Below are 12,950 nucleotides of genomic sequence, written 5' to 3'. Positions count from 1 at the left end.
ACTCATTATTGTATTTTACATTAATTTATGTGGGATAAATTGTTTCGCTTAACAAGTGTTTCCCACTACGAGTAAGATTCTGGAACAAATTATGCTCTGTGTGTGAGGTTCCACTGTATTAGAATTGTAATTCGTGCTACTCTTTTTCAGTGGTTCTACTTCCTCATATTTCAGATAATTACTACTGAGGCATCCTCTCCTCTCTCCACTTTGTATATTTTAGTTTGTAAAATTTTACGGTACTCAATAGATTATCAGTGAATGTGGAATAAAAATCTCAACTGGTACTTTAGTTTGGAGTGACTTTGTCTTCCTTCTGTTGAATCTGCTCTCTTTGTTATTTCTCTCGTACCTCACAAAGCTATAATCATTTATCTTAGCAGTTTGTGATCAGTTGTTTTACACTCATTTCATCTTCACCCATTTCTCAAGATTTTTAATGTGTGCACTGTGGCTTTCAGCATTTTTGTTTGACTTTAGTAGTCAAGTCAGCTGATGTTCACACATTTATCTTCATTCCTAGGCTCAAGTATTGGAAGGTGATAAGCATGAGGTCAGATATCTAAATGCCAGTCCCGATTGTAGGCACTTGGCTGCCGGTTATTCAGATGGAATGGTCAAAGTCTTTGACCTAAAAACTGGCGAGAATGTTACAAATTTTGCTGGACATCGTTCTGCCATTACTTGTCTTTCGTATGATTCAGCTGGTCACAGATTAGCATCGGCATCAAAGGTATGTCTTTAATCATAATGAAATTATGTTACAAATAAGATTATTGGTACATAAGCTAACAGCATTAAATTATCAATAGCGGAGATGTATGCGACCCATAGCCTCCAGCATATGGAAGTGCTGAGAGGAATGTACCTGTGAAAATAAGAATTGATACTTTTATTACAAAAATTTTATATTTATGTTTTTTCTGGATTTGTGGGATTCATCAATGCATTTGACTTTTTATTAAATAGATAGTTATGGTACTACATCACTATTAATTTTTTAACAGGGAAAAATTATCAATGAGAAATGAAATATTAAAAATACAGCTGTAACTTAGGTTTCAGTAAAATGTTACCAGACACACGTTATTATAAACAATTAAACAATTATCCACATCCAATATAGTATTTTGTGTTAGTTCAATAAATTACGTTTCATTCATTGAATTACATTTCCAATATTATATATGTGCCATGTGTGGTCTAAGAACAGTGATCTAATTTAATCAGCATTTAATGTTAGCAATAAAGTACCCTGAAATAATTTTTGTTGGTATGTGACCACATTGTCATGTTATAGGGCCACTGTTGCAAATGATCTTAATCAGACTGGTCTGTTGAGTAAATAATAAATCTTGAAAAGTTCCCAAGCAGTTTTATAAATGTTTTTACCAAAACCTTTTACTTAAAATGTGTCACAGCAAATTAAAGTATATTAAAATGGATCATTAATGCTATAAAAATCGAGAATGCTGTTGATAAAATTAGCATATCATCGCTAAACAAGAGCAGCAAAGTTACATAAATCTTCTGTGATCTCAGTAAAGCATTTGACTCAGTAAGTATGTTTTGCTAACCCACAGAGTAGATAAGTACACAATTAGGGACAGTGTTGTGCTGTGGCTTGTCTCCCAGTGAGGAAGATTCACAAGATATTTAATACTGTAAAACATAAAAATTCCTGTCTCCATCATTAATTCACTCAATAACATCTCAAAAATCCATGTGGTACCGTTCAAGACCAAAAAATCAAAATGTCAGGAAGTTAAAGAAAAGCGGTTCATAGCAGAAACTGTAAAATTCCTAGGGTTGAAAATAGATAAGAATTTAAACTGGATTATGCATATTAAATGTCTAAAAAGTAAATGGTATGCAGCTTTACCTTTGCTATGTAAATAATATGCACTATCTCTAACAGCGATAAATAGGAAAAAACAAAAGCGCTGCAGCAATTTTGAATCCATGATAAGATGTGGTATTGTTGTTTGAGTATACTCTAGTAATGTATTGCATATTCTGAATCACTTAGATCGTTCATTTAAAAACAGAGATAAAAGTAATTTTATCCACATTATCAGAACATAGTGGAACTCCAATTATCCGAATTCTTAACTATTTGGATCACCAGTTATGCAGATCACTTTGAGAAAAAAGACGTTTGTCCTGTATGTCTAAAATTGTTGGCTTCGTTCGATAGTTACTACAGTATACAGTACAGTGTACACTTCTTTATCATTCTAATATCAATCTGCAGTGAAAGTATTAAAAAACAAAATCTTCCAGTGAACAACAAATACAGTGAACACATTGTTGTATGCACAATACACACACTGTTGTGTTTAAAGTGCCCATCGTTCAGTGCAGCTCAGTTCCATCTTTCGTACCTCTTGTTTTGTTTTATGCGTGAGTTTTAATTTACAGTGTGGCATATGCATTCTAAAAGGAAATGGGTTACCTTATATATCCGCAGATAAAGCAAAAGTCCATGAACAATTAAACAAAGTTAAGGGTGGTAAACAAAGTTAAGGGTGGTAAACAGTTAGCTGACATGTTTAGTGTCGGAACATCAACAACTTTGGATCCCTTTTATTTTATTTTATTTTATTTTATTAAGTCCTCAATTTTGAAATTTGTATCTGTCCTTGGGAATGAAGATGGAAGATTGTTGAGAAAAACTATGAAAACAGCAGAAAACAAAGAGCTTGTGAGGCCATATTCAAATGGTTTTTGCAGCAGTGATCATTGGGCAACCATGTTTCAGGGCAGATTGTTTGCAAAAAAGCTAAACTTTTAGCCAAGGAAATGAACAGTTTGTCTTCATTTAAAGTAAGCAAAGACTGGCTATGGAAATTCAAGGGAAGGGACGGCATTTATGAGTTAGATATAAGTGATGAAAAAGAACCAGCAGAACCAAAAGCAGCAGAGAATTTTATTGAAAAAATCAAAATTGAAACAGAATATTATGACCCTGAATTTTTATACAATGCAGGTGAGACATGCCTTAGTTGGAAGGATTTACCTGAAACAATCTAAGCTTCTAAAAGGGATACTAGTCCTGCTGGCCATAAGGTTAGTAAAGACCACCTTACTGTGCGGAACTGTGCTAACTCTACAGGAAAGTACAAAATACCCATTCTATTAGGAAAAACAAAAAGACCCCAATCTTTGGCTGCTACTCTTTTTTTGAATGGTAAGATTCAATTTTCATATGTGAAAGGGGGGGGGGGGGGGACAAAAGGCCACAGGGAAAGAAGATAGTAAGGTAATGGTAATTCTGGACAGTACACCCACCCACACCACAGAAAGCCTTCTTGGTAGAAAAGATTGATGTTTCAAAACACACTTCTTGCCGCCAAACATAGTGAGTTTGCCGCAGCCATGGACCATTTAGTTATAAAAAATTGTGGTTCATCACCAAAAGTTGAATTTAGAAGACTACTATTTCATGGTGGCAGAAGCATGGAATTTGATGAAGACAGCCACATTAAAAAAATAAATTGAAAGTCATTTCAATCAAAAATAAGGTACAGAAAGACACCTATCAAAAGAAGAAATGTGAGAAGGAAGATGAAGGAAGAGAAGTGGCAGAGGGCAAAATATCACACATCCTTTTGGAAATTCTTGGACATTCCAATTGCAGTGCACAGGATATAGGTGACTGGCTTGCTAGTGATTCCTCAGAATCTCAGTGACTATGAAATCACTCTTAAGTGAGGTCAATGAACTAGGTGAAGGACTGTCAGCTGGTGGGGCGTTTTCAGGTCTTGACACTGTGCTGACATGGACTGAGTTGTAGCCGGTGTGTGACCTTATACAGCTGCTAACTGTCAAATGGATGTGAGACTTAGCTGCATGAAAATGATTGAAGACAACAAAATAACCGTCTCTGACTGATATATGTTTAGCAACTGACACCGTATATAAGTACAGTACTCTACAGAATCTAAACAACATCCTTTTGTAATCATTGAATTAATATTACAGTAGTATGCATACACAATTTTAACTCTTTTGAGCTGTTTTCATGATTTATCCAATTATGCGGATAATTGATTATCCAGAACAGGTCCAGTCCAGAGAAACCAGGTGATTGGAGTTCTACTGTACCACACTTAAACATCTTAAAATATGAGAACGAAAATTTACAACAAATTTAAAAACAATAAAATTCTAAATAGGAGGATAAATAATATCTGTAGTAGATTTACTCCCTTATGAAGTTCAACCTGCTCAGAGAGTTGAGTGCATTAGAGCACCACTTTCAGGATTCAGGATACGGTGAGACGAGTCTGCCCCAGATTGAATCCACCTCACGGATTAATTATGAGGACTGGTGAGCTGACCAGTCTCGATAGGGTTTCTTACATTTAACTTGGTAAATACTGGGCTGGTACCATATCTCGCCCTGGGTGTATTCTAAACATTTAGAAAACGTTCTTACATTTTAACATAGACTTATTCTAAATGCAAATAGATTGGGTTCACAGATCCTGCTCTGGGTGAGTGGTGGGATCAGCAAGGATATCCAGCCACCAAGCACCACTACTATTGCCTCAACCATATAACTGCTTACCCAGTATATGAAAGGAGAAAAGGCAAAAGAAGTAGGAGAAGAAGATTCAGTCACAGTTCAGAATCAACAGCAACATTCATAAGTAAAATGTTAGAAGGAGAAATTACTTACAGTACCTGTCATTCACCCTTAGAGGGCACAGAAAGGTGTGAGATATACAGCCATAAAACTCATGTACCTTTTACTCACTGATGAGAATAATAAAGTTAACAACTGATAATCAGATTAACTTTAAACACAAACTTAGATCGTAACTGCTTGACAACTCTATTTGGGAGAGGAATTTCTGAATGTGTAGTTGTTTAATTGTGTGTGTGTGTGTGTGTGTGTGTGTGTGTGTGTGTGTGTGTGTGTATGTGTTAGAGTGTACTACTTTATAGAATTTCTGATTTGCAGGACACAGATGTGATCGTGTGGGATGTTGTTGCAGAGACTGGTCTCCATAGACTTACAGGACATAAAGGTGTTGTTACAAATGTCAGGTTTATGACAGATCACAACTTTCTCATCAGCAGTTCCAAAGATACCTTCATTAAATTTTGGGATTTAGATACTGCGCATTGCTTCAAGACCCTTGTTGGCCATAAGTCAGAGGTACATTTCCAATGTTTATTTCCTGCATTTTATTTAATTTCTGGGTAAGACATAATCCAATGATCATTCTCTAAAATAGCACAGGTTCCATATGTCACGACTTTTTCTTATACACTATGTGATCAAAAGTATCCGGACACCTGGCTGAAAATGACTTACAAGTTTGTGACGCCCTCCATCGCTAATGCTGGAATTCAATTTGGTATTGGCCCACCCTTAACCTTGATGACAACTTCCACTCTCGCAGGCATACGTTCAAACAGGTGCTGGAAGGTTTCTTGGGGAATGGCAGCCCGTTCTTCACGGAGTGCTGCACTGATTAGAGGTAACGATGTTGGTCGGTGAGGCCTGGCATGAAGTCGGCATTCCAAAATGTCCCAAAGGTGTTCTACAGGATTCAGGTCAGGACTTTGTGCAGGCCAGTCCGTTACAGGGATGTTTTTGTCGTGTAACCGCTCCGCCACAGGCCGTGCATTATGAAAAGGTGCTCGACCGTGTTGAAAGATGCAGTCACCATCCCCAAATTGCACTTCAACAGTGGGAAGGAAGAAGGTGCTTAAAACATCAATGTAGGCCCGTGCTGTGATAGTGCCATGCAAAAAAACGACGGGTGCAAGCCCCCTCCATGAAAATCAAGACCACACCATAACACCACCATGTCCGAATTTTACTGTTGGCACTACACATGCAGGCAGATGACGTCCACTGGGCATTCGCCATACCCGCACCCTGCCATCTGATTGCCACATTGTGTACTGTGAGTTGTCACTCCACACACTTTTTTCCACTGTTCAGTCGTCCAATGTTTATGCTCCTTATGCCAAGCTAGCTGTCATTTGGTATTTACCGGTGTGATGTGTGGCTTATGAGCAGCCACTCAACCATGTAATCCGAGTTTTCTCACCTCCCATCTAACTGTCATAGTACTTGCAGTGGACCATGAAGCAGTTTGGAACTCCTGTGTGATGGTCTGGATAGATGTCTGCCTGTTACACATTAAGACCCTCTTTGGCTGTCGGCAGTCTCTGTCAGTCAACAGAGGAGCTTGTCCTGTATGCTTTTGCGCTGTATGTGTCCCTTCACATTTTCACTTCACTATCACATCGGAAACAGTGGATCTATTGATGTTTAGGAATGTGGAAATCTCGTGCACAGACGTATGACACAAGTGACACCCAATTACCTGACCACGTTCGAAGTCCATGAGCTCCGCGGACTGCCCCATTCTGCTCTCTCATGATGTCTAATGACTACTGAGGTCTTTGATATGGAGTACCTGGCAGTAGGTGGCAGTACAATGCACCTAATATGAAAAACGTATGTTTTTGGGCTTGTCCGGATACTTTTGATCACATAGTGTACTTTTTGTTGTCATTTTAAGTATTTTCAGTTTGTCTCCTCAGAAAAATTGGATTTTCCTGAGTAGGGAGGCAAGCAGTGTATTTGGTGTAAATATTAAGATCTCATATATAAGATTAAGGATTGTGGTCAGTAAGGTCACGGATTCATCCAGGAGAGAATGCCATTACCAGGATTGTAATACATTTATTTGAAGTAATCTTTAGGTGGCAGAATTGTGTGAACTGACTGGTGGACCGTTAAGGTTTCTGCTAGTAGTGCAAGGTTCCTGATGGTTTTTATACTGCCTGTTTAGTATTTGGCTACTATGTCACTTCGGCACTCGGCCTCATATCACACATACTAATAAAATCTTTTTTGGATATATGAGTGATGTGTTCAGAATAAATCTTTAGTTCAAAATTATTATGTCGGTGTTGAGTCATTTAAAATGTTGTTTTCTTGGATCTTATAACATAATTTATCATAATGTGGTCAAAGCTGATTTGGATAAAATATATTTTTTGTGGTATGAGAATGTCATGATATAAAAGGAATGCTAGTTCTTTTCCAGACGTCTATTGTGCATTGATTTGGATGAAAGGAACTATTTATTGTTATGACACATCCTGGTAGTGATTGAAGATCTCCAGTATAATTCGGTTATTTATCATAAAGCAATAGAGACCTTCAGCTATCAGTAGAGTTAGTAAATACAGGCACTAGTAAACCTTATTATAACTGAAACATTGATTTTCTTTTATATTTTTGGACTCTTTTTACACTCCTGTGTCATGCTTCCGAGAGTGTGAAGCTTCGTTAGTAAATTAAAGACATAAATAAACTCACTCTCTCTCTCTTTTTCTCACTCACTAGGTCTGGGGATTTGAATTGATGAAAGAAGATAAATACTTGGTAACTGGATGCAATGATAATGAACTGCGAGTGTGGAATATTACTTTCAGAGAAGTCCATGGTGACAATTCTGAAAATATTGACAATAATGTGAAACATTCCAATACAGAAGGTTTTCTTACTGGAGAAGACGTTGATAGTGATATGTTGGTGAGTCACAGTTATATTTAAGCTAGGAAGTATAAATTGATTGCACTAGTAATGTGTATATTCTGAAGACTGATTAAAAGGAATATTTTTGAGAATTCAATCAGATTCCAAAATCGCATGTATTGCTACTCTCTCTCTCTCTCCCTCTCTCTCTCTCTCTCTCTCTCTCTCTCTGCTTTTTCATCAGTCCTCTGACTCGTTTGATGAGGCCTGCCACAGATATCTCTCCTGTGCCAGCCTCTTCATCCTAAAGTAGCACTTGCAGCCTACTTCCTCGGGCATTTATTGAATGTATTCCAGTAACTATCTTTCCTACAGTTTTTACCCTTTGCAACTCACTCTGATTCCAACTGTTGTGTTCTCTGATTTTGAGGAGATCTTCCTCATTACTTATCATTCTACCTAATTTTGAACATCCTTCTGTCGCACCACATCTCAGAATAATTTGATTCTTTTTTTTTCCAGTTTTTCCATATTCCATACCGCCGTACAATGCTGTGCTCCAAATGTACATTCTTAGAAATTTCTTACTCAGATTAAATCCTATCTTTGATATTGGCAGTGTTCTTTTGGCTAGGAGTGTCCTCTTTGCTGTGTTAGTCTGCTTTCTGTGCCACATTTCCTTCATTTGTCAAGTTTTTTTTTTTTGCTTCCAAGGTAGCAGAATACCTTAACTTTGTCTACAATATTATGAGAAGTTGCTACTCACCACATAACGGAGATGCTGAGTTGCAGATAGGCACAACAGAAAGACTCTCACAATTATAGCTAAATTAAATATTGAAGTTTTGGAATTTAATTACCACCATATTTTTTAACTAGGCTTCTCTACTGGGATTGTCTGTTGGCAAGTAGAATTTTGGGACGTGATTTACACCTAAAAGCTATCGGACTTCGTTTTGCAAAAGGTGAAATTTTAGATGCAGGTTCTACTTTGAAAGCAGACCAGTCGTATTCCACTGACTGGTACCATTAATATGTGGTCATTCACCAGTAGACATCCCCGAACAAAGTAAGCCACATTTACTTATCAAATTCATGAAAAAACTGAGGAAAAAAGGTATGATTAGTCATAATGATAAACACAATGAAATTAAATAATTATTATTATGCAAAATGAGCACAAATAACAGAATCTCTGCTTAACTGCAAGTGTACCGGACAATGGCTGATCAAGAAGAGAGAGAACAAAAAGTTGCTGGTCTGCTTCATTTAACATTACATAGATACTGTAATTTACAGAGAAGTTTTATTGTAATCGCAGTGTCTATTAAGCAGTGATAAAATCGTCTCAGTGCTACTGCATGCAAACACAGTCACGACATCCACTAACACTTGTGGGAACATTACACAACCCCATAAATTTTTAAAGGTTTTTAAAGTTGTAAAAAGTTCTAAAACTTTTCATCACTTCATTAAGTTTTAGTCTTTAGATAGTCCCTTTTTTTATCATTTCATTCGTTTGAGCTGGAGCCTGTTTTAGCATTGCCAGGAATGTACTTTGTCTTCCCATTCGGGTGCGATCTTGCTGGAACCTGGGGAAAAGACAGTAAGGCATAGGCATCCAATTCCTTTCTCATAGAATTTAAAAATGTTACACATTGACAAAATCAGATCATTCAGTACAATTAATCAGGATGAACAAATTACATCATTAGAAAAACATTAAGGTGGTAATTTTTAGGAATCATCGTATGGGTTTTCATTCCAGAAATACGTGGGTTTTTTTGAAACAGTTTGCAATAATCACTAAGTTGAACATTATTCATTCTTGCTCAATGGTTATAAAGGTGATGCATTGTAGGTGAAGTCAGTCGGGCTGCGGCATTCGCCGTTGCTGTGGTGTAGAGTGGTCACGACGGCGTGCTCGTGATGTTGACAAATCTGCATACGTGTGCACCATGGCGATCTGCGTTGTCTGCAAGAAGAATGCGGAGTTCTGGGCTGGTTGTGCTCGACATGATCCAGTCAGCTCAGGATACAGGGTTACATGAAACATCCGTAGATTGGGGCCAGTAACACAATTTTTAATACACAATCCCTAAAGAGAATTTTATTAGTCGGTAGTTGAAATCACTTGCAACACTTAATTTACATCAGTTTGTTCAGTGATAGCTTTGGGTCTAATGTATGGTTTTTGTTCATGCATTTTATTGTCAGTTGACATCTGCACTGTTACTGCACTAACACATGCATGTTAGTTTCGGTTTCTGCACATTCATTAATGTCTGCAGAATACCGTACATTACACATGTTTGCAAAGTGTTTATCAAAGTTTTCGTTTCTTAAGCACTTAGCTTTGTATTGGCTTGTAGTAGTCACATGTGACATCACATCCATAAAGTTCCAGTGCTACAGTTTGTTCCACAGTTTATGCATGATACATACTATCTGAGTTCCATGTAACAACAGTTCACTGTGTTCCACTTTAGTGGATCATTACATCACTTCAGTGCTGTCATCTGGGTGAGTAAACAAATTAAGTTCACTTGCCACTAAGAGTGCCATCCAGTGGACATTTGTGCAATGTGTCTGTATTTATTTCACCAGGCGAAATTGTATTATCAGACATACAATGTCTCTTGATCACACATATTTCTTTTTGCTCTTGTATAAAGAGTCCTCCCATGAAATGCAAATTTACGTGCACTACTTCACCATTGACAGTTCTGTTTGCCATTGACAACTTATTACTCTGAACGTGTCCGTTCGTGTCATGTTACTTACAAATGTGCTCAAAGAAAAATCCCACAGCTTATGTACTCTGTTGTTGCTACCAACTGTATCATTTACATAGTGTTCATATTCTATACCTTTCTAACTTTTTCCTCTTACAGTTCTTCATGACATTAATTTAGTTGTGTGGCTGTTTACAGTAGTGAACCCTAGCTTTACATCATTTTGTCATGTAATGCAAGTTTGTTTATTACTACTGGAGCTAAAGACCTCACTGACTGTTTTTGCCTCACACAAACTGGTGTGTGCCATTTAAATTAGTCGCGAGAATTAGCGCAGAATATGAATCCGCTTATGGCACAATGTTGCCATTTCACTTCTATCAGAATAAAATCTCACTAGCTTTATCACTTCACTTTAAAACACGACCCACAGTGATTAGATTAGGTTAGTTTTTCAATCCATAGATCCGTGCTGAGGAGATGCTCGTGGATGTGGAACATGTCCTTTTAATTTAATTTTATTTTTATTTAAATTAATTTTTTTTAAAAAGCTGAAATAACAATACTAATAGTATGAATATATACAATACATCATTTGTTCCTATTAAAAAATTTGTCAATGGAGTAGAAGGAGTTGGCCACTAGTAAGTCTTTCAGGCTCCTTTTAAACTGATCTTTATTTGTAACTAAATTTTTTATGTTTTCTGGCAAATTATTGAAGATGAGTGTTCCTGAGTAGTGGACCCCTTTTTGAACTAAAATAAGTGCTTTTAAGTCCTTGTGCAGATCATTTTTGTTCCTGGTAGTGTATGTATGAACTGAGCTGTTTGTTGGAAAGAGAGATATATTATTTAGGACAAATTTCATTGAGGAGTAAATATACTGAGAGGCAATAGTTAGTATACGCAGTTCTTTGAAGAGGTTTCTACATGACGTCCGTGAATTTACTCCACAAATAATACGTATTACATGCTATTGGACTCTGAAAACTTTTGTTTGACTTGAAGAGTTACCCCAAAATATTATACCATATGACATTATGGAATGAAAGTAGGCAATGTATGCAAGCTTTTTCATTTTTATGTCGCCTATGTCAGCTAACACTCGAATTGCAAATACAGATTTGTTAAGGCGTTTCTGCAGTTCTGTGGTGTGCTCCTCCCAACTGAATTTATTATCAAGCTGTAATCCCAGGAATTTAAGACTGTCAACCTCTTCTATCTGCTCTTCTTCATACTTTATGCATATGCTGGGTGGAAACCTCTTACAGGTTCTGAATTGCATATAGTGAGTCTTTTCGAAGTTTAATGTCAGTGAGTTGGCTTTAAACCATTTATTAATATCCATGAAAATATCATTAGCAGATCTTTCTAGAACTACACTCGACATACTATTTATTGCAATACTTGTGTCATCTGCAAACAAAACGAACTCTACTTCTGGCAGTGTAACTGATGAGATATCATTAATGTACACAAGAAAAAGCAATGCCCCTAAGATGGATCCTTGTGGGACACCACATGTAATTTCTTCCTATTCTGATGATGACTGATGACTTGATTCACTAGTTCCTTGCACTGACACCCTTTGTTTCCTGTTACCGAGGTATGACTTGAACCATTTTGCAGCACTACCCGTGACACCATAGAATTCTAATTTATTTAAAAGGATGTTGTGGTTCACACAATCAAATGCCTATGACAAATCACAGAAAACACCTGCTGCTTGTAATTTGTTATTTAACAAATTAAGTACATTTTCACTGCAGGTGTAAATAGCCTTCTCGATATCAGAACCCTTCAGAAATCCAAACTGTGTTCTTGATAATACGTTATTTGTGGTCAGATGGTTGAGAAGCTGCCTGTACATTACTTTTTCTAAAATTTTTGTGAATGCTGGCAAAAGTGAAATCGGTTTGTAGTTTGCTGGCATCTCTCTAACCCCTTTCTTGAATAGAGGCTTAACATCTGCATATTTTAGCCAGTCAGGAAATGTCCCAGTTATAATTGACTGGTTACACAAGTAACATAGAATTGTACTAAACTCACAAGAACACGCCTTAATTAACTTTGTTGTTATTTCATCGTAAGCACTAGAATGCTTTGTTTTTAAAAAATTTATTATGGAAGTTATTTCTTTTGGTGAAGTGAGTGACGTATTCATGTACCTGAAGCTACTTGTAAAGCCTAGTTTCAGATATTCAGTAGCTTGCTGTTTATGTTTGCAAACTACATTCTAGGCATAAACAGAAAATTATTTTATAACACTAACCATTGCATCTGTACAAAACTTAAATTCTACCAATAGAAATCTTTATCATGTGTATGGCCTCTGCCTTACTTTCTTTACTTAGAATTGCATAGCAAAAGAAATGGAAAAATTGCATCCATGAAAATGTTACTAAGATTACATCAAAATAAGATTCTTGTTACTTCTCTCTTCATTATATTAATGAAATTAATTTACTTAAAAGATTATTTCTGAACTTCTTCTATCAATGTGAAAGTTTGTTGTTCAGCAGAAGGTTCACTAAAGATCTACTTATGCACATGAAGAAAATAAATTTGTCTTAAGACTACTATGTACACTGGCTTACTACTAACATATTTACAAGTTCTCATAATATCTACATCCACTCTAGGAAATGTTTACTCAGTAAAATATTTCTTTATATCCTGTTGTAACATGCGACGGATTTCATT

The 12,950-nt window shown here is 36.6% G+C and overlaps 1 protein-coding gene across 1 annotated transcript in view; it reads left to right on the top strand.

Annotated features, from left to right (window-relative positions):
• The window catches only part of LOC124607053 (WD repeat-containing protein 3), a 134,524-nt gene that overhangs the window by 35,505 nt on the left and 86,069 nt on the right, over positions 1-12,950 (top strand). The window contains exons 3-5 of the mRNA XM_047139229.1: positions 524-733; positions 4,970-5,167; positions 7,382-7,570. Coding sequence (XP_046995185.1) covers positions 524-733; positions 4,970-5,167; positions 7,382-7,570 — 597 coding nt within the window. The remainder of the gene's footprint in view (positions 1-523; positions 734-4,969; positions 5,168-7,381; positions 7,571-12,950) is intronic.

The sequence above is a fragment of the Schistocerca americana genome, chromosome 3 (genome assembly GCF_021461395.2).
Source record: "Schistocerca americana isolate TAMUIC-IGC-003095 chromosome 3, iqSchAmer2.1, whole genome shotgun sequence".
NCBI classification, from domain to species: domain Eukaryota; kingdom Metazoa; phylum Arthropoda; class Insecta; order Orthoptera; family Acrididae; genus Schistocerca; species Schistocerca americana.
The sequence above is the reverse complement of the archived record's forward strand: the minus strand, read 5'-3'. Positions and strand labels throughout refer to the sequence as shown.